We start from the raw sequence: 27,679 nt of genomic DNA on the forward strand, positions 1-27,679 counted from the left end.
GTTAACCCTTGTTTTCTACCCCCCCCCCCCCACGTAGTACTTGGCAGGTTCCAGGCTTCTCCTGGACGCTCCATCACTTCAATGCAAGCAGCAGGGGACAAATCCACAATGTGTGTTAAGTGGGAAAACTCACTGGAAGCAGCAGGATGCCACATCGCCTGGCTTTGCAAATTCCAGGATTTAAATTTTTTTTTTTTTTTTTAAGATTTCTGTTTTGTTAATAAATCCACTGTTCATTGCTGCCACTTAGTGTTACTGTCAGTTTTACACCCAAATGGGTCACCTGTCAAATTGTGACATCAAAAAAACAACAACGAAAAAACGTGCCCATTTCTCGAGATGACTTACATTTCTACATTGTGTAAACATACGTGAGGTTATCTTACAGATACTCGACACAGATTATCATACACTTTTGGCACCTTTGTGTATTTGTCCCACATTGCTTTAACTCCTGATGGAAGGATGGAGCGTCCAGCTTGGAGAAAAGGCTGAAATCTTCCTACCTACAACACGAGGGGTGGGGAGGAAATAGGGATTCACTTAAAATATAAATCCAAACTATTCCTTTAACCTGCGGACTGTCCATCAGAAGCACAGGCCAAGCAAACTGTTTCTGGGCAGCTGGAACGTCAGGAAGTGGAAACAGAACATGCGTGTGCACGTGACTCCTCCCCGGTCGGTTTCGTGTGCAAACTGAGCTTCAGAGTGACGGCCCCTCCTCCTCCCCGGCACCGGCAGCAGAGCCGGCCCATCGAGTCTCTGGGTTAGTGAACCGACCCGGAAGGAGGCCCAGTGGCCCCCTCCCCCCCATGCACACCTTACAGCCAGATAGCAGGAGGGGTCTGGGATAGTTACCCGGGGACAGCGGGGGGTGTTTTGGGATAGTTACCCGGGGTGTTTGGGCTCGCCGTCCCGCGAGGAGCCTCCCTTGAGTTTGCGGACGAGCTTCTCGCTACTGCGACGAATGGACGCTCTCAGTTTACTGAAGGATCCACTTCGCTTCAGAGAGCCAGAGCCGTCCTGCACGGAGAGCAGGGAGGGTTAAACACACACACACACACACACACACACACACACACACACGTTTGGGCACCTATGTCAAAATGAATGTTACAATGATTAATGTTACAATTAATATCTAGTTATGAATATATGTGAACCGAAGCTGACCTGCCCTCTAAACCAGGTTTGGCGTCCTCGTTACCTCGTTACCGCTTTAATCTTTAATAACAGATAACCTAATCAATTTAATTACAACGAATGAAACAAATGACTCCAGATCACAGGACCGAATAGGGCTAAAAGTTCCTATTTCTATCCGTTTACATCTGTTGATCTGTAACTGGCAAAGTTTTCCAGTTAAAGTTGGATAAAGTTAACAAAGTGATTGTTGGCGCCATTGGCTCTGCATGGTGGATAATACTGCTGCAGGTTACTTGTCCATCCAATCAAGAGTGAACACACACACACATACAAACCACACATAAACAGTACACACTTGTAATTCACAGGCACACTCACTAACAGCAAAACACCATCTCATGTGCATGTGTTGATGAAGATACATGATCAAATGCAAACTTCCATTTAAACACTTTAAGACGCTTCAAAGACGACTTCAATCTGATCTGATTTCTCCAGGAAAAATAAAACAAAAACCCAAAATGTTCTGACAAAATGGACTGCGCTTGTTATCTGTCAAGCGGCCATAATGCAATACGGTATGGAAGCGGTTTCCTGAAGGACCACGTGAACCTGTCAGTTTGAACGGACCAAGCAGAGCTGTGAGCCCCGCTGGTTTGTACGGATCCGATTTGAGGTTTGCAGGACATCCTGTTCCTGTCACACTGCGACTGCTAAGTTTAGTAAAAACAATACCCATCAAAACGGTTTCTGATTTTCATTCCAATTACAACAGTTCTGTCATTAAGAAAAGCTAAAATGCAGCGGCAGCCGGGAGGTACAACGAATTCGATTTTAATAAACCATGTTTATTAACTGTGCATCTTCCTGAAAGCCTCATGATGATCCCAACTCTAGGAAGCATCCTGGAAATGATTCAGCGGCTTTTTTTTTTTTTTTGAAAGTGCACGCTCACATCCTCGAACATCCTGGTCACCGATCATTCATCTGAATTGATCATCCTCCAACTGCCTCATTTTACCCCTCGTGCTGCTAGAAAGTAAATACGGGTAAAAGTGAGTAACTCCAACGCTCAAAGGTTTGGGAACCCCTGAAATAGTTAAAATGGTGAAATAGTGTTTCAGTGTGTAGAAGAGAGAATAGTGACTAATAGGGAGCAACTTTGTCTCACACACACACACACACACACACACACACACACACACAAAGAGGAGACAGGTTGAGGTGTGGGTGAGCAGAGAGTTAAGTTTTTATTAGAAGTAAAGAAAGATGCATCCACAGGCAGAACAGAGTAGATTAGTAGGAACGCAGAAGAAGAGCACACCCCCAGGCCCCCGGGGGCTTCATGGACGACACCAGGTCGCTCTGTGATGGCGTCATGCTGCAACCCAGTTTATATAAATATAAGTTCATCTGTTCCGCTGTAATTTCAGGTTTCCATGCACTACAGAAGCTATATCGGCGAGCGCCGGTGTCGTCCACAGAGCCGCACCTGGCGATGACATCACGATGACATCACAGCGGCTAAACACCGTCGACGAGCAGTGAAGATGTGACGCAGCGAGAGCACGACGATGGAACGGTCTGTATTTACATCATGTGGGTCACGAGAAAAAACCCAGCGCTTCTACCCAGACATTAAAACTACATTACAGTAAAAGGCAGAGAGAGAGAGAGAGAGGGAGGTGAGGCGGAGGGAACAGCTGTTAGAATACAGTTTGGAAAACAATGTGTGATGCAAAAAGCAGACATTTGGTTGGGAGACGTCCTGTATTTTACAGTGTTACAGAGCGACAGACAGTTCAGAGGAAGGTGGAGCACAAACAGACCAGACGGTGGAACACAGAGCTGTAAGATCCAGACAGAACAGGAGAGAGAACCACAGCTGGGTTTAGACCAGGGCTGTCCCAAATACTCCCACCAGTCTGTGAACGTCAAACTCGACTAAGGTTCTGCACTATAATTAATACTGTCAAACTATGGACTGGACTTGCATCAAAGCTGTTTTGGGGCTGGGAGATATGTCAATATAACATCCACATTGTGATATGAGAATAGACATGGTGTGGTGTTTTGGTTCTGGTAATGTCATGTAGTTTAATGTTGACTTTAAGGAGCATTAATCACATTCCTACAGCTGCATATTACTAATAATCGTTTCTCCAATTTAAACTTATTTGTATCTGTACTATTTGTCAAAACTACAGTGTGATTGATGATGACTGATTTTATCCACATGAACCAGCCCTAAGCTGCTTACATTTTAGTTTCTTGTGTCTATTATTCCATAACGTAGGATTTATTGTATTGTGACTATTTCTGTTGGAAAAACAAAACTGAGATGAGCCAAAATACAGTTTATTCCTGTTTTTTTCCCCCAAATAATCCATCACCAGTTGATTTTTTAAAAGTTATGGCCTCACAGATGTTGAGTCCCCTAACTAGACTGCCCACTAACTAGTTCAGTATTCAAAAACAATTGGTGGTACATCCCTGGTTTAGACACACAGACCACCAGTCCTACACACAGCAGATAGAAAGGGGGGTAGCAGTAGTAGTAGTGACGTTGTGGTGCTGGTGCGGCCCAGTTAAGGCCCGGCTTGGGCGATCCCAGCGGGACAGAGAGACAGAGGAGGGACAGAGTGTGGGAGGAGGTCAGAGGCGGAGAGAAGAGCGAAGCTGACGGAGGGTCGAGTCGGGTCGAGCTGAGTTGAGGCGTCCGTCATGCAGAAGACAAGTGTTTAAATACCACAACAAGGCATCTGGAGTTAAGCCTGCTGGTCAGACAGGAGAGAGAGAGAGACAGGAGAGAGAGCGAGAGAGAGAGGGGCAGAAGCGAGACATACGAGACATTGCCACAAAGAGAAAAGGAGAAAGACAGTGAGAGAGAGACAGATTCATAAAGAGAAACAGCAGTTTAGTCAGTTAAAGGGGTGATGGAGGATGGAGGGAAATGAAGTAGAACTTAAAGAGACAAACACAAAGAAATGGAAAGAACCAAGAATCAGGCACCAACAAAAACTCCACACCACATAGACAAAAAAAGAGGAGAGGTACTAGGTGCTGGGACATCACTTCAGGATCTCCAGATTAATATTAAATGACTCATAGGAATACAGTTTCTTGGCTGTGACTATAGTCACGTTTTGTCGGCTTTACGAATCCTATTTTTTTTTTAAGTACAAAAATAAATTATATATTTGTTGTGGCGACGTTTCTTTTCTCTGTATCAACAAACAACTAGAGACATAAAACTGTCAAACACAGGCTGAGGAGTCACTTCCGGACGTGGACACTGGGGGGCGTTTCTGGACATTTAAAAAAATAACAGTATTTCAGGGGAAACTTGGCAATACAGTTCAATCACAAGTTAAAATTATAGTTATCCATAGTGAAAGGACAGAATCAGCAGGCTGTTACTAAACGGTAAAATGATCCCGTCTGCGCTGTTGACCATGTCACTGACTGAATGTTGGCACTTGTGGTTTGGATTGATGTTGTTGTTTGGATGTTTATCCTTGTGTCCTTTGTACTGACAGATGCATCGCTTGAATAACTAAAACACTAAGAGGAGTGCTGTCACAACAAATATGGTATCGCCTGACCGCCTACAAAATTGTTAGATTCCATAATGCCAACTTTGAGTCAAGGTGAGAAATGTCGGGGGGATTTGCATCTGCTGTTGTTACATTTATCTTCTGATCATAGATCCATCAGCTTGTCTTGATGCAGTTAAATGTTAATTAACATGCATTGGTGAGGGTGCCAGTCCTCCTCTTTGCCTGCAGCGATGCTAGTGTAGCATGCAGGACGCTAGATGCTGAATCAACAGTGTGCATGGGAAGGGGCACAAACACACAGACCACACAGATGGGAGGAGGAGACGGACAGCAGTACAGTACAGAGCCCACGTTTCAATCAGGAAGAGGAATGAAGCGCCTAATGAGTCATGTGACCACCATCACCACGTGAACATGTGGGTTTGCATCGGTGGAGCTGAGATGATTCAGGCGGAATCTGGATTGAAATATGGTTTCAAAACAAAACTCATTCTTTTTAATCTGCTTTCAAGGGGACCTATTCTGCTTTTCCTTATTTTCTGTCATATATATATATATATATATATATGACGTTACACTATGAGATGTTCACATTTGACGTGGGCAAAGTGTTAAATAATAATTAAAGTGTCAAATAATGAGGTAAACTAATGACAAAGTAATGTCTGTGAACAAAAGGCTCAGGTTTCCGCCCTGGACGCTCTGTTTGCAACGTTTTTTATCCTCTCTGCACGAGCTGACGTCAGCTGGTCATGGATTTCTTTACATGGTCATCTGCTCCATCCCATCCGCTGTGCTTTTCCCCAAACAAAACCAATCCAAAAGTGTGTTTTTTATTGTAGATGGATTTATTTATTTTATGACTTTCACATGTCCCCACGTCTGAGAGTCCTGGTCGATGTCCATGTCTGTCAAGCTTGAAGCACGGCAACGAGTCAGAACAAACTCTTAAATGAGGCCGTTTACATCGAATATGAGTCAAGATTCAGCGAGCGGACTGCTTATCTCTCTCCTCAAATTTGTTCAGAACCAGATTTTGGTGGACTGATGAGGTGAAATAAGTTAAAGTCATGGAGTTAATACAACGAAAGCAGGAAGCCATGCTCAAAGCCCGTTGGCTCACAGATCTCGGGGCCTCGGGGCTACTCCTCCCACTTAAACATTCCATTTTGGAACAAGAGGGTTGTAGAGGCATGTTAGAATGCATAATCTGAGTGGTATTTTCAGCAATAAACTTCAAAAACATGTTTTCGAGAGCTATATTAACTTGTGTAAAAAGGAGCATAATAGGTCCCCTTTAAACTGTTAAATGAATGCACTTCAATTAAAGATATTTTTTTCGTTATATTAATGAATAAAGTAAAAAGACCAGGGACTGTTGAAGATCAAATAAAAAAACGGTTGAAATAGGAGATGTAGAAAGAACAGTTTTAACTTCTTAAAGAAGGTGATTAATGGCTCGTCTCCAAACCAGAGCAGACTACTTGTGATGTAGATGATGGTGTTATCAAGCTGTGACGTGTCTGTGTAGCTGTATGTGGCAGGCCAGGGCCTCAAAGGACTGGATGCCGATTGGCTGCCCTGGATTCTACGGTTACTGTTGCCATGGAAGCTGGAAGCAGCCTCCAGAGCCCAAGAGCTTCTCCCACTGCAGTCAGCACCAGAAGGCTCCACCAGACCAGAGGGGCTTTGGCTTTTGACTCAATCAGCCTCATCAGTGCACCACGGCACACATTGCGACCATGAATCAGGTGAGTAATACAGTGACAGTAATGTCCACGCGATGAGTGAGACAGCACCTTGTAGCGATTACGCACATTTTGGTATTTTTTTGTATTTTTAGAGCTTATAGAGCTTATTGTGCTCACCAGGTGTCACGACAATTCACTGCATATATGTATGACCCTATGTATATGTATGTGACAAATAATCTCTTGAACTTGAACCAGAGGTAGAAGATTCCAGGTCCAGGAACTAAAAGTCCTGCCATGTTTTCCCTCCCTCCCTACACAGATCAGCTGGACCTCTGGGTTGATGCTAATTGGCCAATCCACATGGCTGGCTCAAAATCCCAGAGTGGAAATTTACTTTCTGAACCCGGATTTTCCACCTCAGCCTGCGGGGTGCCCGACAGCCACAGCTCAGTCTGAGGTTTATTTCTTCAGTTAATATGAAAGCGGGATTGCAGAGGTGAGGCACGCTTTATTTATGGAGCACATTTTAGAGACGCACAATCGACAAGTTAATACGTGAATACATCAATTATTCTTTAAAACCATTATTAACCTTTTGCCTGAGAATAAACTAATGTTCAGTGATTTTTCTGCGTGTGTGTGTGTGTGTGTGTGTGTGTGCACGTGAGGGGGCTGTGTACTGTACTTACCCCGTTCCACTCCACGCTCATACTCACTTCCTCCCCTCCGTCTGGGCCGCTCTCGTACTTGACGGTGTCAGACGTCAGGCTCTCGCGGCTGTGCTGCTTCTCCCGCAGCTCGGCGTCGCTCAGGACCTCGGCCACGCGCTGCTTGTGCACTGTGTCCAGGCCCTGCAACGTGCACACACGCATACGCACGCATACGCACGCATACGCACGCACACGCACACACACGCACACACACACACACACACACACAGATGTCACGGCTTGCAGCGGTACCTTCAGGTCACAACATTAAAGCCTTGTCACTGTGATACAGTTCAGCAAGAACACATGAGGTTACGAAGGTGAGGTCAGAAATATTTGATGAGCAACACAGGTGCACTCCAAGGCCAGGGAGCTGCTCTGAAACATTTCTCTTCATCCTGTTCATGTACACCTCTGAGCTGTACGTCCCCTTCACGTTTTGCATACAGCACGTCCAGGGTTTTATTCTCCCTCGTGTGAATTTTGTGAGGGTACCATAGAAAGGGAGACATGGTTCAAACAACCAGTGATGGTCATCAGAATCAGAATCTCTTAATTGGGCCAAGTACATTTTCATATACAAGAAATTTGTCTTGGTAATAGTTGGTGCATTATACCTGTAGGTATATAGCTCCTGACAACACTTAAAATAACTGATTATCTGTTAGCTGCTGCTAGGAAATGTATCACAAAATGTTACAAAGCAAAAATGGCTCCTCCAAGAGGCTTGGCTGAGATTTTGTGGCAAACTATCAGACGTGGAGAAAATACAGTGATTCTACAACATAAGCAACTAACTTTGAATCATATCTTGCTGGGATTCATAACGAAGGATCTTGAATCTGTGTTTATTTTCATTGTTTAATATAACATTTTGCAACCCACATTCGTGTGCAACCCAACATTTGCCCAACATTTGCAACCCAACATTTTGCAACCCCCCATGAGTGTCACGTTGTCACGTGTCAAGTTAATTAATCTATAGACCTTGTTTGGTAACTGTGATTACTTGTAAAGCTATACTGAAAAAACAATAAAATAAAGTAGTTCCAAACAGTATTGCAAGTTCAGGAAAGCAATGTTTATCTCATTGTAAAAGTAATGAGGAATTAAAATATTTAATTTGAATTTCTTCTTGGGAAATATTTTTGTAATGCACATGCGCATCATCCACATCGCCCTGCGAACACACCTGCTTCCTGGAGCGCAGGGCGGCCTCCTCCAGCGTCTCTGCAGCCTCGAACTTCCCCTGCCGTCTGTAGAGGGCGCCTAGGTTCTTCAAAGTGGTCGTCACCGTGGGGCTGCGGAGAAGCACCAACACCGTACAATAGCTACAATAACTACTGGTGTACACGATATAATAGCTACAATCACTACTGGACTGCCACAGATATTACAGTAGTAATATCTGTAGTACTACATCTGATTCGGTCTACTATTCTTCCATTACTTGAAGTAATGTTCCTATAATTAAGCCAAAGGGAGAGCCATTTTGTACATTTTTCATTCCTTCATTTTTCGACAGGGGGGCACCAAATAGTCAAGCTCATTCATGCAACATCCTATTTATATTCATCGTATCGTCCCTGTACCTCCTATAACAGAGGCATGTCAGTGCGCACATTCCTCTGACACCCTTGTAACACGATTCCTTCCAAGAATAATGCAAATAATTAAAGGATAATGCTGCCTTCTACTCTCAGTTTCCACAAACAGAAGGTGGCAATGCCTAGATAGCGACCTAAAGTAATCTTTTATCTTTTTATTGAGGACTGTAAAAAAAATTGTATAATAAAGTTCATCAAACAGAGGGAGCTACTGGGGAGGGGTTAAAGAGCCACATACAGCTCCAAACACCCAAACCCTGTAAATACAGTTTACCAAAATGCTCTTCTCACGGGTGCACATTTCCCCAATCCTCTCCTCATTAAAAACACTCCACAGCATCCGCACTGGGGCATTGTGGGAAGGAAGGTTTACAGATAAGCCCCAAAAGCACATAATAATGGCCTGGTGTGGCGCAGTCGTTCCAAGGCAACCAGCAGCGATTAGACTCGGAGGAAACACTGACTGTAAAATGGCGACAACAGTGAGCTGCTTTAATCACATGATGTGATCTCCAGGGTGTTTCTCTGGGTCTCTTGCTGTTTATCAACAGATGTTAACAGTGCATTGAGTAGCATCTGGAACTGACCTGTCCACTTTACAGGCTTTGTACCAGCCTCCGTACTCTCCGAATGGTGAACCGTCCTTCTGCTTTCCCTGAGGAAGAAAAAATATCTGTCAGTCAGTCATTTTGACAAGAACCAAAATGCAGTCTTGTCACGAATCAGAACTCTCAAGTCCCACACAATTTTGCACAACGTAAAGAAAAAAAGTCTGGTGCTGTTTTGCACCGATCTCAGCAGAGTATTAAAACCTTCCCGAGAACAAAAGAGCAAAAACAATTTCAAGAGAGTAAAAGCTCATCAGATCCTAAAAAGAAAGGAAAGTGAGGAGTTCCAGAGTTGAAGGCCATGCTTGGTTCAAATCCTAGTTCAGGATCTCCGTTGGGGAGTTTGAGGGCTGCTGCAATTGATTTCTCCTCATATTAAAATTAAAGATACGAAAATGTCATGTTTTTTTACCAAAATACAGGACCGTCTGTGGCGTATTGCGAACAGCAGCCGGTTCGGATTAAATATATAATTCACTGCCAACACTGTCAACGTCAGCATGTGCTTATTTAAAGAAAACGACTATTCTTTTCGTGCAGAAATCCAATTTGCCGTGGACAGGCCTTAACTGGTCCAGTAAAACAAACATGAAGCATGGAGCAGGCGAATGCGCGTTCTGAGATGGTGATTACTGCTTTTTAATACCATCAAAGGTAACATGAAGGGGTGCTTGGCGGTGGGATTACAGGCAGGTCAGAAGTCGCTCCCCCTTCGCCAAATTAAACTGATAAGCCTTTTAAACTGTGACCAAAAACTCTTACTGCTGGTTGAGTGAGTCTCCCAACACCGGCAACATGGAGCCAATATGCTTATCCATAGCTTTATGCGAGTCAGCCCTTCCAACTCCAAAGTGGACAGGATCACAGAGTTTTACATTTTAAATGTGCTCGTAACTGCTGCGTAGCGCTGATACTAAACAGGGTGTCTGCAGGTACCAAAACAAACTCAAGTCAAACTTAATATTTTGAAAGACCCTTTCCAAGTTTTAACAAAATTTAAGACTGTTTTTTGGACCAACCATCTCATTTTGTAGAGTAGGTATAATAGGTTAGTACAAGGTATGTCACAAAATAAATCTAACCAGTATTTTTTTACTTTTTTTAAAACACAGAACTTCAGAAGGTAAGTACGAGGATTTTATTGAAATTCTCTCCACAGGTAAGTATGAAGGAAAGTATAAAGTGAGTTGGACTATCTACACAGATAAGTGTAAAGTAAGTATTTTGAGCGGTAGTTTTAGGATTTTAGACCTTGACTCATTTTGACAAAAATAAATATATGGATAAATAAAATCTGATAAATGGCAGAAGGTTTGGAAGCACAATTCTCACCAAGTCATGACAAAACCTAAACGGACATGCATTCATGACAACATGTTCAGATGAATGATAGAGTGAGGAAAGATATAAAGTAAAAAGACAGACACTGCTTATGACCCAACAAATCTGATGCACAGATGAATGGATTTTAATTGATTGATTGATCACCTTGCTCTGCTCCTCCCTCTCCTCTGCGTGCATCCATATGGGCTTGTTCTCATCTGCAAAGAGGGAGAGAGACAGAGTCAGAGGGTTAGCGAGAGACAGAGAGAGAGACAGAGTGAGCGAGCCAAGAGAGAGACAGGTCTGAATGGATATTGATGGCAGCTGAGAAAGGTCAGGTGCGTATCTGTGAGCCGGCTGAAAGCATTAACCTTTACATCAGCCAGCAGCAGATAGACGTGTGTGCCTCCGGTAAAATAACAAACAAAACGACTCAGCTAAAAAAGTAGAGGGACTGTGTCTAAAACGCTGATAGCTTCAGAGCCGCAGCCGGAGGAAACTCTGCACAGATATATTCCTATATTATATTTTTCAGTGACGCATCACGAAACACATTTTACATTTTCATTTTAATTGATTGATTATTTGATGAATAATTTCACCCCAAAAGCAGTGTCCTTGTTTGGTGGCATCTTACCATCTACAGAGCCAAACTCCCTCTCATGGGCGCGAGTGAGGATCTCTTTGTACAGAGTTTCGGCCTGTTTGAACTTCCCCTGCTTCAGGAAGCAGGACGCCTGATGGAAGAACACAGGACACTTCATTAAAAAGCAAAACAGCCGGACAGACAGACAGACAGATTTAGAGACAGACAGACAGAAAGATGATATCTCTCGACATAGATACCATCCCTCCATCCAGCCCGTTGGGTTGGCTGCTGTCCTCACCAGGTTGTTCTTGGTCTTAGCCACGTTGGGGTCGTCGGGGCCCAGCTTCGTCTGGTAGATCTCCAAAGCCCTCATGTAGTAGTACTCCACCTCCTCGTACTTGCCCTGGTTCTGGCAAAGCAACGCCAGGTTGTTCAGCTGCTTGGCCACGTCCGGGTGGTCCTTCCCTAGCACCTGCAGGGGGGCTTCTGTTAAAACAACGCTTTGTACAGCTAAATAAGCAGACATTTCACACCTTGGACAAGCTGGGCGGTGGATGGCCATTTCCCAACCACCCTAGCAGCTGCATGGTAATACTGGAAAACTTTGGGTTACGGAGGGCAAGCAATCAGGCTGAATTTTGGAAATCCTGCGAATCCTGCCAAATCCTGCGACCATCTAATAGTAATTTTTTCTGGCTGTGCTTTATTTCACCAGCAAACATTTATTTTAGAAACTAATTTATTGTCTAGATCACAGACTATAGAAAATAGAGAAAGAAATGGACATAGCGTCTGTGACGTCACATGTTGATTTTTGAAGAGACGATTTGAAGTCTCGTGTTTGGGTTTACGCTTTCTGTCATTTTAGCAAGTATTTTTGAAAACATTTATTAACTTTATATTCCGAGCAAGAAGCGTATTTTTTTTTCCCCTCTATTGACTTCAATTAGTCTGAGGTTTCCTGAAACAGAATATTAGCTTAACTTAAGCCACTTCCACATTGGCTTCCTACATGGTCTGGTTCATGTTTTTTTACTGGTACACTTCTCAGTTGTGGTTGCTAGATATTCAAAAAACATTTTATACTGTCTGCTGACTTTCACGTCTCCACCTGGGTGGTGTCACTGCTCGTCCCGGCTTCAGAGGCAGCAGCCTGAGCTGGTGGTCAAGAACTTTAGACCATCGACCAGTTTGACCACATACAGACTGAATAAACACAGAGGCAGTGCAGCGTTCCAACGGTCAGTTACAACAAGCAGAGCAACAAAAAGACACTAGAATCCTATCAACAACGCTGGGATAGCACACTTAACTCTGTGACCTCAGAGTTGGTCTGATACTACATTAACATAGTTCATTTTGAGCACAGACACTGCAAGAGAGATAAAAAATGTAATGGACAGATCTTTTGTCATTTTGCAGAACAACAGTTTATATTATAGGATGGTTGTGTAGTGAGGTTCAGAGAAGCTAGTCGCTGGAGATCCGACATCCGGCTGTAAACACCATTAGCTCGGAAGAGGATCCATATGGCCGACACAAGGTCAGGTCGCTGGAGAATTGATCATGTTTACTGATGGGAGTGCTGCATTAAGACCTGACGGGCCAACAATGTTTCCAGAAATGTCCACGTAGGGACCCAATTTAATCAAAATTTTACAAGAGAGTGACAAGATTCAAGATCCAAGATTCAAGATGTTTATTTATCACACACTTATACATACGAGCATATGCATATGCAGTTAAATGTCATTGCAACGCACCTGGAGATCATGCACAATAGGTACTAACTGACACAATAGCTAACTAATTAACTAACTAACTGAACTAACTGATTCCTAAAACATAATTCAGTTAGTAAATAGAATAAATTAAGAATAAAAAGTAATATACTAAACGGGAATACAAAATAGAAATAAGAGAAATAGACAATTATGTATACAGGTACTCCTCACTTAACGACCGAGTTCTGTTCCTAGGACCAGGCCGATCAGCAGGACCCGTGTTATTTCACGGTAAGGGGGCAAATGCTAGTGTAGTGAATACTGACAGACTGCAGGAACGAGACTGAGAAAAGTGATGTGCGATGAGATGCTTGACGCTGAGACGCCGCACTACACGGTATTGTATGCAGCGCACAATACAGACTGGGCTGAACGCACCACCCTCTGCAGGGCCCACCTGTCCTGAGCAGTACAGTTCCCAAAGCAGGCAGTGATGTTGCCTGTCAGGATGCTCTCCACTGCTCCACAGGAGAAGGACTTGAGGATCCTCACGAGACCCTGAATTTCTTCAGCTGCCTGAGGTGGTAAAGACGCTGCCGGAGCGTTCAGTCCTAGCTCTAGCAGCTTGACAGCCAGTCTGGTGAGGACTATGGTATGGAAAGCTGAACTGTGGTCAATGAACCGCAATCTTACATAATAAGATAGATCTGTTCGGCTGGTATGCGAACTACAGCAGGTCAATGGTGCGGGGGAGGGAGGCGCAGATGTAGTCCTAAATCAGCCTCTCAAAGCACTTCATGACCACCGAGGTGAGGGCCACCAGACGGTAGTCATTCAAGCAGGCTGGAGAGGCGTTCTTCGGCACAGGGATGATGGTGGACCTCTTGAAGCAGGACGGGACCCCGGACTTGGCCAGCAGGGCATTGAATATCCTAGTGAGCACTGGGGCTAGCTGGTTCGCACAGGTCTTCAGTACCCATAGCTTTCCTGGTGGTCACATGCATCAGAGCTCTCCGAGGCTAAGGAGCCGTCCACACTCGTGGCTGGGGAGGGGCTGCTCTTGTCGTTAGTAATAGTCCACAGCCCCTGCCACAAGTGTCTGGTGTCCTGTTGCTCCATCTGTAGCTCCACTGTGTCCCTGTACGTCCATTCATCCTTCACCGCCCTCCTCAGTTTGTACGACGCCGCTTTGTAATTGTCCATATGTCCGCGTACAAGACCGTCGTTATAAGCGGCCGTGCGAGCGTTCAGAGCGCCGGAGGGATTTATCGACTTACAGTTTCTGGTTAGGAAACATTCAAACTTTCACTGTAGGAACGATACTGTCCGCTAACGTAGGTATGAAGCTCACAGCTACTTCCATAAAATCGCTGACGTCACTGGAACTTGATTAGAACATTTCCCAGTCGACATCACTCAGAACGTGCTGAAATGCAGCCTCTCATTCCTCCGACCACCGCCTTACATCCCTTATCACTACCATTCCACGTACGATGCTAGGCTTGTCACCAGGAAGCAACGAGATGGCGATGTGATCCGACTTCCCGAAAGCAGGGAGGGAGATGGTCTTGTATCTGTTCTTGTACGGTGTGTAGTAGTGGTCCAAAGTTCTTTCTCCCCTGGTGGCACACGTAATGTGTTGGTGGAAATTAGGCAGAACTTTTTTTTAAGTTCGCCCTGTTAAAGTCGCCAGCCACCACCACAGCTGTGTCGGGATGTTTGTTTTGAAGTCAGCGTTAGACGGTCAGCCATTACAGGTTCGGCGAGCAGGAGAGAGTCTTGATGTTGTTGGGGTTACACGAGCTGCTGTTAGTCAGGATGCAGACGCCTCCACCCTTTGGTTTCCCCGACTCCCCCGTTTTGTCAGCGTGGAACATTGAGAAGGCTTCGGCTGGACGTATGGCGTGGTCTGGCACCAGCGGGTTCAGCAATGTCTCCATCAGGCAGAGAACGCAACTGTTCCTTGTATCCTGTTAAAATATAATCCTCGCTCAAAGGTCATCCACCTTGTTTTCCAGGGACTGGACATTGGCAAGAAGGATGCTGGGCAGAGGTAGACGGTAAAGTTGCGTCCTCATTCTAATCCAAATGCCACCTCGCTTACCGCAGTGCTTCCTCCATCAGCCCAACCTTGGAACCGCGACCACATAGTTGTTTGCGTTATTCAGCAGATAAAATGTCCCAAAGTCGTTCTTTCAGGGAATTTTTTATATCCATGAGTGCATCGCGATTGTAGGAGATCACTGCCGATGAGTTTTTGACAGACATAGTGATGTAAAACGAAAAAGAAAAAAAACTAAAATGTGCATAATCGACACGGAGCATTCGCGCAGGCGACCAAAAGGGTTGCGCCGCCCCTATTTAATATTCTTACTGTTCTATATAGTTAACAGATTCTGATATGAAATCTTCCCCCAGATTAACTTAGAGGACAGGTTTATTATTTTTCAACTCAGACCGTTGGTTTCAATCATTAATAATTGCCTCTTAAGTTAATATTAATTTCATAATAATTTTAAACTTGCTGCTCTTACATGTTAAATCTGATTTTCAAAAATAGGAAGCTCACAATATAAGACTGTTAATATGTTTTACAGCATTAAAAAAAACAGGGTCTGCAATACCAAGGTTTCCAGTTTGAGTGACCATCTCAGGTAGGACGTTGTCATTTTTGTTTACTGCAGTTGGTACATATTTTCAGTGTTTGTTTAAAAATTCCTGCCTCTAATATATTTTGGAGCGGTGTTCCAAAGTTTAGGGGCATAGTAAAAAAAAAGCTGCGTCTCTTATTTTCTTTTGGGTTGCGGACCCACCAGAGGGATTGTGAAGAAACATGAAGCATCATAGAATCAGCAATATCCCCCTCTCCATCTTCTCCAGAGAGCACCTGGAAAACTCAGAGATGAGCTCTCGATAAGAGGAGAAAACTGAAAGTTAATAAAAATATCTGATTCAGCAACTGCGATATCACTCCCCCAGCTCCTGCTCCGATCATCTTGGAAGCCTCAGCGGAAAGCCATCCACATTAAGTCAGAGCTTTATCAGTTAAGTTTGTGGAGAAAAAAGAATGGATCAGCTTAACATAAGCTGACGTCTGACTTAGAGGAACGCAGGAGAGAAGGGAGATGGAGAGCCCGAGGGAGTCAGAGCCAAGAAGCGACACTAAATGATAAATAAAATACATTTTCTGCACTTTAAAGATTGCTGAGCAGCCCTTTATGGGGCAAGACTAAATGAAGCACTCTGAGGAATTAATGCAGCCACAAAGCAACTCTTGCTTAACCTCTGCAAACAAACTCGAATAGACAAACATTTACAGTACATTAACAATTCAAGAATATTCCAAGAATTCTGTCAGTCTAATTGGAGCTAAATTATTAAAGACCGTAGTATCAATAAGCTCCGACATTACCGGTACTGTTAACAGCACTGGAGATATTAGGTATTAATTTTAAATTTTATATTCATTTAGGCTATATCACCCGTTTATAACTTGCAATAAGATTAAGATGTTTGTCTATCGCTGCTTTCACACATACGTACGCACACACGTGCTCCAGACAATGTCCAGATAATCAGGTCTGGACATTGTCCGGAGTTTCCCTTTCACACATGTAGCTCACAACCAGAGATTCTCAGTGTCAGACGCGTTTACACCACGTGGAAATACTCCATGCATTATGCATGGAGGCTCTACTCTACCCAGGCTCCACCTGGGTAGAGTAGAGCCTCCATGCATAATGCGCAGAAAATAAAGCAGTGTTCATTCTGCTCTGAATTTGTTTTTAGTTTTTCTCTTAAAAAGTAAAAAAAGAACCGATAACAGTACTGTTAAAGTACTGGCTCGATAAGCAGCATCAGTAAGAGTAGTGGTACCATTAAAATCTTAACGATACCCATCCCTACTCACGCCACATCCCCACAGTTTTTAGTTGTTTTATTTAGAGGAAAGTGGCACAGCGCTCTGTGTTGCTCTCTGCGATCGGGGCGCAGGGAGAGCCATGTTTGCGTCCTTACCTGGACGCAGGCGATTGCAAAATACAAAAATATATTTATGATTCCCCTTATTTATGATTCCTCATTTAAATATTATCCCTGTGCATTTTTTTTTATGTTATTTTTTATACATTGATTGTAATCCATACTGACTGACAAAAAAATTTATAAAAACGTCTGCCCGACTTGAAGAATCTCAGTCAACTGAATGGTTTCCGACTGATGATTAGACTCGTCGACTTTCAGGGGGCAGCCCCCACTAAGTGACCAGCCAGGCAATCACTCTCTAACCAACAACATTAGACAACACCGCCACTCTTGAATACATCTGAATGTTCTTTATGACATCACTATTTGGTTGATTTTATAGGACAATTATAAATAAAAATTGTATATGAACCAAGACCCCGGACACATTACCATGCAAGACAGTGATATTTTGCCTCACGTTATCATTTGTATCATCTGTAATCTTCGTGGACACAATTAAAAATCCAACTGCAAACCCTATTCCTGGTGGGACCGGGGCCTCGTAATGAGCCCAGTCGCTCTGTTTGACCTTTGACCCACCTTTTCTCTGATCTCCAGTGCTCTCTTGCACAGCGGCTCGGCCTCCTTGTACTTCCCCCTCTTTCCGTACAGCACAGCCAGGTTGTTCAGGGTGGCTGCCACCTGGTAGGTAGAGACACACACACACACACACACACACACACACAAACAATTATTCAAAGCTCAGAGATCTCATCCTCCATCACCGTCACCCAAAGGTGCAGTGTGTATTTGTGACAGACTCCACCACAGCAGCAATGTGCCATTGATCTGGTGAGCGAGTGAATAATTCCAAAGAGGAAGTGGAGGAAACAGGAAGTGGTTATTATCAGGCTGTAATCTGATCAGAACCAGCCAAATGATGAATCTCCATCATGTCATCTGGAGAGGGAAAAGGGGAGGATACCAGGGGGAGGAGGGGTGGAGAGTAGGGCAGAGGAGATAAGAGAAAAGAGGAGAGGAGGAAAGGGAAGGAGTGGAGAGCAAGGAAGAGAAAAGGAGGAAAAATGTACAAGTGCAGGTGAAGAGATGAAACAGGGATAAATGAAGAAAAAAGGATTGAGGACGGAGAAAGGTGAAAAAGCAGGAGGGATGGTGTGGTACGACTCAGGTGCACTAAAAAGGTGAATCATCGGTGGATTGAAGCTGGTGTCATCGTGTCCAAAATCAGAGAAAATTACTTTCATTGTGAAAGACAGATCAACTAGACTCGTCTGACCTCAGCTGGGAGGAGAGTGATGGACATCCTGACAGTAGGGGGGAGGGAGGGGGGACGGACGATGACATGCCTGTCAGGGTTAAAACAGTCAATGAACCAGCTCGTAGTGAAGCATCTACACCACTTTTTTACAGCCAATCCAGACGCTGCATTCCAAGCACTGATGCATTACGCTTACAGACTGAGTTCATTATCAATGAGATAGGATCCAATTTCCTCCATGAGACAGGAATGCCAGACATCTACCATCACAGATTGGCGATTGTGGCGCCGCCCCCTGTGGTCGCATTACATTTCACTGCATATATGTACGAAAGTATGTATATGTATGTGACTAATAAACCTCTTGAATCTTGAACAGAATTTTCCGAGTAAAACAGAACCGAGGAACCACACAGAATGGTGCTGAGCACAACAAACTGTAGAATTGCTGTAGCTTTGCTGTTTTTTAGGTTTTGTTACGGCCCAGGATCAGCGTGGCTGTACACCTGTTGCTCGTTACACCAAACAACAAGCAACAGGTTCCACCTTGCCCACTCGCTACAATAAACTGGTGTGTCTTCTACCCCATCGTAACACACACACACACTGTATATATACTGTGTATATATACTGTATATATATAAGACGAAGCATCACAGCAAGATTCCCTGTTTTCGCAGAATTTCTCCTGTTTGTTAACCAAACCCTAAGATTAAGCCCAACCTCAGTAGTGACCTCACACCGAAACCTCACCTACAGATCAGAAACCAAACTTTTTTTTTTTAGTAGTGCTCTATTATGTCCTGCAAAACTCCATCTCCCAGGGCAAATCGCAGTAAAAAAAAAAACAAAAAAAAAAAAAATTTGGTTGTCCCCTATCACAGCTGCACTGAAAGCCCATAATTATAAAGAGTCACACAAAGATTATTTTTAAAAGCGATTAATTTTGTACATCTGCTCATAAAATCAGTTTGATGAATAAATGTGTTGTTTCTTCAAGATCTGCGGGCCATTTTCCATTGAAAGGGCACCTCAAAGCATCTTGAACATTATTTCTTTCATGGCTGAAAGACATTGATTGCTCATTATTGCAGAATTTTAGAAAATACACTTCTTTTACCATGGATTTCTGCAGTTGGTGTCCTTTTCTAACATAGATGCGTGTTTTTGCCACAGGCTTTGCTGAGGTTAATGGGGCAGTGACCTGGTGAATTATTAATGTAAGTGCTTGGTGTTTGCTGCTGTACACCTGGGTTGGAGTTGTCTGGGTTTGTTTACAATGAAAACAGAATTTCAATTTTCAACTCAACAGTGAAAGACAGTGAAATATACGATCTACTACATTAATTAAAAAAAAATCTCATTGTCCACAGGTTTAGACAAAGGAAACTGACATACACATTCCCACTGAGATGAAATCTAAAACAAAGCCATTTGGATGAACTGTTTTATATAATTTCCATAGAACAATTGCTCATACGGAAAAGGCCCCAAAAATTACTAAAAATAAAATAACTAGTTTTCAGTGAAGAGCTAGTAAGGCCTATTCCTGTGTTACACACATCAAGTCATATAAGTAAGGTGACGTGCACAGTCAAGTTACGGTACAGTATAAGTACTGTACCTTAACTTAACTGTGCACGTCACCTTACAGATCCAATCACACATTACTGTACCTTGGTATGAATTAAAGTAGAGTAAGGTGTATGTAATGAAATATATATATATATATATATATTTTGTAAGGTACTGTGAGTGGTAATGTAGGGTAAGGGAATAGGATGTGAAGTAAGGTCATCCAAGGTAATGCAAGGTAAGTTAAGGCAAAGTAATGTGATGTGAAGTCAGGGAATGTATGGTAAGGTTAGGTGAGGTAAGGCAGTGGGCGGTAATGCTACTTAAAGTATGACTGAGTGATGTGGAAGACTCACTGCTGGGTGGTCTCTGCCCAGAGTCTTCTCTCTGATGGCCAGAGCATCATTCAGTAGGTTAGCTGCCTCCTTGTATTTGTTCTGGTCCCTGGAGAAAGAACCATGGTAAAGCAGAGCCTTATACTTGACCAGTGATTCCAAACCTTTCTTTGAATCACAGCTGACATGAGAATCTCAGAAACATTTGCAGCTCTCATGGTGTACTGACCTGTACACTAGGGCTAGGATATTAAGCATAGTGGCCACATCAGGGTGGTCGTGTCCGGAGGTCTTTTCCAAGTCCTCTAGGGCCTGCTTGCAGAGGGGAACTGCCACCTCGTACCTGCCCTGGGAGGCGTACTGGATCACCAGGTTGTGGAGGGTCCTCAGGCGGGCCGGGATCTCATAACCTCCCTGCTGGGCAGCTGCTGCTGCAGCACTGCTATGGGGCTGTTGGACTGGAGGGGGCAGAAAGAGACAGATTATTTAAATTGTTTGTACTGATGATTCAACCTGGTGAATGTCCATCCAAGAATTGGATGAGTTGGAATGGCCAATCTAACAATCTTGATTGGTGAATGAAATGAATGGCTGTTTTATGACCAGAAACCTTGCTGCGTAATTGAAACACATATGTTTCTAAAATCCTTTTCATGGTGGCAAGCTGATAGTTTGTATGGTTGGTGTTCGGGGGGCAGTTGGGCCACAGGGATTATTTGGTAAATGCAAAGCAAATGAGGCTTAACACATCTGGTCAAATCCTTAACATTAAGGTTAAACTAATCGCAAGTTTTATCATTTATATTGTTTTCAGTTTGGGCCGAGGGTCGGCTCACCCCAAAAATCCAATTACCTTTGTGAATAAATTGAAAATAAAACAAATGAGCCTGACGGGTGATTTTAATACGTTTTAGCTAATTCATTCAGAAATGAGTTTGTAGTGCTGGAATGCAAAGCATTCGCACAGATGTCTGGATTTAAGGACAGAATGGAGCCAGGACAAGAGTAGAATCCGTTATGGTGTGTGTGTGTGTGTGTGTGTGTGTGTGTGTGTGTGTGTGTGTGTGTGTGTGGGTGTGTGTGTGTGTGTGTGTGTGTGTGTGCAAATTTCTTCTCTTGTAAAGCTATTCTGTATGCAGCCCTAAACCAGTTAGATTGTATTTTTGAGTCACAGGTTCTGTCTCCAAAACAAATACATTTTCCCATTGTAAAACAAAATCAGAAAATAAATCAGTGAAAAAGTAAGTAAAGAAAAAAAGAGAGGTACTCAAAAGATGCTTTTTGAACCGATATTGACAAAATCAAATATCACTAAATGTTTAAAGTTGCGTTGTTTTTAGCCATCTCTCTGTAATGTGCAGTTACTGTATGAAGGTGAAACAGGGCTTTGTTGTCAAAGAAGCCTGTATGAATAAAAGTTAAATATAAAATATATATAAGTTAAGTGTATTTGTATCAGAGCTCCAGCAAAGAAACTGAACTGTAAATATTTTGCAGTCAGATAAACACGAAAAGGTTCATCTTCATCATTATCTTCAGGCATCAGAGCCCAGCTCCACTTCGCAGGGGACTCATCTGAGCGGTCAGACCGAAGCGCTGGCATTGGCTGGTGCTGTGAGGCCATCTCATCCCAACTCGCTTCATCAACATGTCACTCATCCTGTTCTTCCTCCCCTCTTTCAATCGTCTCCTCTCATCCCTTTCTTCTACTTCTTTTTCCATTACTGCTGCCTCTCTCTTCTGATGGGTTTTTAAAGACACTACGCCCGAACAATCAAGATAGGTTTCACAATATAATATTACACAACAGCATTTTGATATTCCAATACAAATAAGACTGTAATAACATGTACATTTTTACTTCAAATATTCTATTCCCTATCCATTTCCACTGATAGTTTTTCATGAATTTAAAACAATTTTAACATGTTCTTACCTGACCAAGTACCTGCTAACCTCTACAAGTTACCATTGTTTTTTTGTAAATAATAGATTTCAAATTTTTCCATAAAACATGCTAAATTAATATGAGAATGAGGCCTGGACAGACCCCGTTCCTCTCACCACCTTGAGCTGCAGCTCCATACTGAACTATAGAGCAATTAATAGAATTACAGCTGACATCCACTCCGGTGCATGAATAATTTAAGAAAAGCTAATCAGATGAATATATATACAATATTGCACAATAAAGTGATTCTGTATTAATGGTGATTTATGCTATTGAGGTAAAACTGCCTGAAGCCTCACTGCTATTAAAACTTTGGCTCTCACTTTCATCTCGTCAGCAGTTGGGCTCCTCCAACACAAACCACTGCACCGTCAAGGTCAGAGGAAATACTCAAAACGCACATTGAAATTTGTTAAAATCTCACTGCCAATGTAGACCTCGAAAGGTTCAGTCAATACTACAACAAACCAAAAACATCACTGCAATGAATCCTAAATATTGCAGCTACATTACTGCTCTAGCACATACTGAGAACAAGGCAGGGTCTCTTGGAGAACTCACAACTTCACCCCATTGTGCAGGTGGGAAACGATCACTAGCTCCACAGAGTAAATCCAGACTGGCTGCTATGTTAACAACTCCATTGGCCATTTGGCAGCTAACCAACAGTCCTTCAGCAGAGCTAGTCTACTCTGAAAATATAAAGTTGACTTGTGGAAGAGGGGCTTAGGAACGCAGGAATCCACCAGCCACAATGAAAGAATGATTTAAAGAAACACGGCGCTGAGAAAACCACGTTAAAACACTGGAGCGAGGGCTGGATGGGGAAACTAAGGCAGAAAACAGTAAAACACAAGGGTTTGTGTGAGGAGAGAGATTGAGTGAGTGGGTGATTGATGGAGATTTTAGGAGTGAGACAAAGAGTCAGAGAAACAACAGTGTAAAAAAAAAAAAAAAAGCCTGAGAGACAAAGTGTTGCATTAGCAACGCAATGGGAACCAGCGATAGACAAAGTCGATTCTCACCAACACTGGACAATAGGAGCAGAACTCATAATACGGTTGAGAGGTGGAGGATTTTTCAATGTTGACATTAAAATATGTCTCGCTCAACAGACATGGCTTCAAAAGACTGCAGTCACCCAGTCCCAAAGACGGCAGAATGGGTGTGAATAAATAAAGTTTTATTTCACAGCGAGTGGATGTGACAACTTGGATAATACATCACTTTTTGCCAAATTAACGCTTTGAAAACAGATAGCCTTTTTAAACTTTTTGTGGTAAAATCAGTTAGGTGTATGCCAGTGACAGCATTGAACATATTGAAGCATGGAATGCCTTAGAAAAACATTTAAGAGGTAATCCATAAGATCATTTTGTTTAAAAATCCCATAATTTATACTTATTCATGTTTATTTAGCTGGCCATCGATGAGAAACAGCAATTCAATGTAGTCATGTTATGCATTGTGCTCCTCTAAATGCACACTTTGAATGGCTCAAAAATCCCAAATTACCAGATTTGACTACATAGAACACACATGAAGACACCTGAGAGAAACTCAGTCTTTCTTCATTACGACGTGGGACCTAAACTGGGTCACCGGTCTGTTTCGGGTGTGTCCCAAATTGTCACCAGTGTTCCTAATAATAACCCTGGTCCCATGGAGAGACACTGGGGTGCGCAGGGAGATGAACACTTACTGCCTGGTGCTTGGTCATCCTGGTCGTCTGGGAACAGATCATCCAGATTCTCTTTACTGGAGTCAGAGTCTTTCTCCTCCTGAGAGAGAGATGGAAGGAGAGGGAGCGAGCGAGCGAGCACGAGAGACAGAGAGAGAGAGCGAGAAAGAGAGAGAGAGAGAACAAAAAAAAATAGCTTGCCAGAGGAACAGTACAGTACATCCACTTAGCACCGGGCTTGTAAATAGTAGTAGTTGTTTATGGTCTTTCAGTGGCAGATGGTATGAAATAAATATATTTTCTCTTCCCATCTTTTCTATAGAATGATACAGTGTGATGAAAGGCTGAGCGATATCGACAAATATAAAATATCACAATACTTTTTTAAAACTTCAATGTGAATAAGTTGATGATGGTTTAAGTATGACTATTGGTGCTTTTATAAGATAGAGCATAAGAGATATTTGAGAACCAATAATTTGTAATGTGCCGAGAACAGCCTATTGAGTTCAGAAAAGTGCTCCTGAAAGACAATTTTTAAATATATCACAATATTTCAATAACCACAATCCCAAAGGATAACTAGTTTTCTCTCCATATACTGTATTGAAATATCACCCAGCCCGAGTGTGAAATTCCTACTGATTATGGTGATAATAAAGCCGGACTCACCGAGGGCGAGAGGTCCTCATCATACTTCTTCAGCTGGTTCATGAACTCCAGGTGCTTCTTCTCCTCCTCCAGCTGGGCGACGCTCTGCTCGCTCTTCTGCAGCTTCTGCTGCGTTCCCGCCAGCTCGTCCCGCAGCCACTGGTTCTCCTGGCAGAGCCGCCGCACCTGAGCACGAAGTTTCTGCTTCTCAGACTCAACCGAGCTCAGGTGGCCCGACAGCGCCATCATCACCTGGAGGGCGTACAGGGTTAGGGTTGAGGGACACTGGCAAGCTTCAATGTCCTGTGTGGCTCAATAGGTAGAGCAAGGCACTAACAGCCCAGGATTAGGGGTTCTATTCCAAATAACAAGTCAAATCATGGAATTGTGAGGTACTTGGGGCTTAAAAGCATTTATTTTATGCTACGTTGACCATGAGAAAGATGGCTTACTTAAAATGAGGGTTTATTTAATTCCTGGGAGACAAAGTTAGAGAGCTGGCACAACCGCGATGAGTAATAATGTAGATCCAGGCTCCAGTCGTCACTGACTCATAGCTCTGCTCTATGACACCATATGGAAGGCTCTAAAACTTTCTCTCTGAATAACTTCAGCTTCAGGCAGTTTTGTGAGCTGAGCTGGTGACACATCCATTGTTTTGGTTTATTTGCCATTTTCAATTCAGCACCCCTTGCCCTGCAGCTGCCTTCAGGTACAAACATCCTCAGGCTGTTAGGGGAGCGGGACATACTATGCGAAAAAAACAGGGAGATCTGTATGTTTCCAACTTCATGTATAGTATGGGTGGCACTGTAGGCCCAGTTTACTTTTCTTAAACCCTTTAAACACTAAATTGGATGGAAGATTGAGTAAAATTTTGTACTGGGTTCTTTGTAATTTTGTACATTTGAACTGCACAGAACAGTCCGGATGACTTTGTATTTCAGAATGATATGTCAATAGCCTGCTTATAAGATAGTGTATTGCTTGTAGGCAATGGTTGACTTAATGATTAACCATCTCTCTCTGGCCACAGGTCGTAGATAAAAATTGACAGAGGCAGAATCAGCCCCTACCTTTGCCTCCTCAGCCCCAGCTCCAGCACCAGGCCCTTACCTGTGCCTCGCTCAGCCCAAGCTCGAGCATCTCCAGGGACTTGCGGATCATGTGAGACTTCTCCTCCACGAGCACCCCCTCTTCATCCTGCTTCAAGCAGCGCAGCGTGCCCAGCAGGCCCTCCAGGATGGAGTGGTGCTCCTGCTTGAGCGCCTCCAGCCCCTGGATCACCTGCTTGGTCCGAGAGATGATCTCATCCTGGGACAGCTTCTCCCCAGGATCCTCTTCGTCCTTCACACACACCATGGTGGACATGTCCTCACGCATCCTGGGAGAAAACACACACAAGGTTGAAGGGCATTAGCACATCTAACAACCGCAAATCCTAAGCTTACCAAATGATTAATTTGGTAATACCTTCGGGACAATGCACTCCATCTGAAAGTTAGTTAACAATAATATTGACTCATTGCCCTTATCTCAAGTGCAACAAGCTGCAAATAGCAGGTGATGTAAGGAGTCGTAGGTCAAAAACAACATGTCTGACTCAAAGAAGCAGATGGAAGACTTTGCATGAATATTCATAAAGGAAAATGCTTCAGGCTAACCTCCGGCATTCGTGCTACTGAATTCCTGCTATGGGGCAAAACTAGATCACTGCATGCAAACTGTGTCTTTCCAAATAACATGAAAATAAAGACCAAAAAAAAGGATATCGGTTTGCTCATCCAGCCCAAGGATGGTAGGTGCAGGATAATAAACTTGTCTATAAGAAAGGCTATCAGAGTGAAAATTCATTTTGATGTAGTTTGTACCAGGTAGCAGGCAGCCTCTTTCCTCCTAACATTTTGAAAGACAAGGATTGTGGTTGAGTTCAGAGAGTAGGATAACTTCTTCCAATAGTTCAGGCATAAAACCCAAGTAAATTTGTTTAACTCCAAGGGTACCGGAACATTTATTCAAGGATTGTCTTCTATCTAGTCACTGGGTAAAAAAGGGAATGGGTCTGGTGTATTTGGGAACACATCAGCTGATTTCCAACCTGTATATGCAGTGTTTCAGGACGGTGGATGGGGGGGGGGGGGCACTTACGATAAGAATTACAGTTTTCCGAGTTCCTGTAAAACACAGCATCACTTCTGACATGATTCAGTTTTCCAAGCTCCCGTGCACGCAGCATCACCTCCTGCTGTCTCTCGACTCCATATAAAACTTGGAGCGCTTTCTAATCCACCTGAACCAGAGAGCCGTGTTGGTGTCTTCTAACGTAATACCAGAGAAGGAGTCCACTAGTTCATCGGTTGCGGATGTACTCCCGGACGGATAAAGAAATAAAAAAAAAATTTAAATGCTAAAATTGGTTGTCAAGGCCCACCCAAGTCTATGTGTGGGAAACACTGATGTCTGAATGTGACCTCTGAACAATAAACAACTTGTTCATTAGGTCATCATGAACACGTGGAAGCAGCGGTGGGTGCTTTACAAAAATAGTTCATCCAGCACCAACTTTACAAAGGCGTGTCAAGCTTTTTACTATTGATTCACCCTACCAATCAAGCAATGTGCAGTGGAAATGCAGCACTGAGCACCAGCTTGTAGACCTGCAAACTGTGGACATTTGTAAAGCAGATAGTGGCTGCTGTACAAACAGCACACACAAAACACAGTCAGAGGCTTGTAAGTCTAAAGCTGCTTTCACACATGAACCCCGATAATGTCTAGATAATCAGGTCTGGACATTGTCCGGAGTTGCCCTGGAAATACTCTGGTGTGTGCGTGTGCGTGTGCGTGTGCCACTCTGGGAGTAGACGCCCAGTAGGGTGACGGAGGGATGACGGATTATTCCTGCAGACCGAAAGACGCTGCCAGGGATCGCCGGACCCTCTAGACGGCTCCTCTTTCGGGTGTGTCTGTCCCCCCCAGTAGCTAACGCCATACGACCAGTTGAACATCCCCTACTTCCACACAGGGGCGTTCCTTGTGACGTAGGGGACTGCGTCCTTAAAGGCACAAAGGTAAATAACTGGTGCATGATAGAGACGTCATCAACACGTGGCTTAACCGGACATCACGCAGACTTAAAGTCCAGTTAATGTCCCGTCCAAACCATCCAGACCTTTGCGTTCACACATACAGCTCCACACCTCCACATACAGATAATGTCCGGATAATTTCAGGGTTGCAGTGCATGTATGAAAACAGCTTTTTACAACAAACACAGCGT

At 43.5% G+C, this 27,679-nt stretch overlaps 1 protein-coding gene across 3 annotated transcripts in view; it reads right to left on the reverse strand.

The window, feature by feature from the left end:
* The window catches only part of klc1a (kinesin light chain 1a), a 42,720-nt gene that overhangs the window by 7,516 nt on the left and 7,525 nt on the right, over window positions 1-27,679 (reverse strand). For 2 of the 3 annotated variants that reach the window (XM_080012229.1, XM_080012227.1), the window contains exons 2-14: window positions 25,516-25,783; window positions 24,421-24,651; window positions 23,770-23,848; window positions 20,346-20,574; window positions 20,138-20,225; window positions 17,528-17,629; window positions 11,536-11,709; window positions 11,286-11,385; window positions 10,814-10,866; window positions 9,305-9,372; window positions 8,303-8,411; window positions 7,090-7,251; window positions 893-1,023 (exon numbers count right to left, since the gene is read on the reverse strand). In XM_080012229.1, coding sequence (XP_079868355.1) covers window positions 893-1,023; window positions 7,090-7,251; window positions 8,303-8,411; window positions 9,305-9,372; window positions 10,814-10,866; window positions 11,286-11,385; window positions 11,536-11,709; window positions 17,528-17,629; window positions 20,138-20,225; window positions 20,346-20,574; window positions 23,770-23,848; window positions 24,421-24,651; window positions 25,516-25,782 — 1,793 coding nt within the window. In that variant the 5' untranslated portion in view covers window position 25,783. The remainder of the gene's footprint in view (window positions 1-892; window positions 1,024-7,089; window positions 7,252-8,302; window positions 8,412-9,304; window positions 9,373-10,813; window positions 10,867-11,285; window positions 11,386-11,535; window positions 11,710-17,527; window positions 17,630-20,137; window positions 20,226-20,345; window positions 20,575-23,769; window positions 23,849-24,420; window positions 24,652-25,515; window positions 25,784-27,679) is intronic. The other variant, XM_080012228.1, reaches the window with a different exon arrangement.

This window comes from Zeus faber (assembly GCF_960531495.2).
Source record: "Zeus faber genome assembly, chromosome: 13".
Lineage (NCBI taxonomy): Eukaryota > Metazoa > Chordata > Actinopteri > Zeiformes > Zeidae > Zeus > Zeus faber.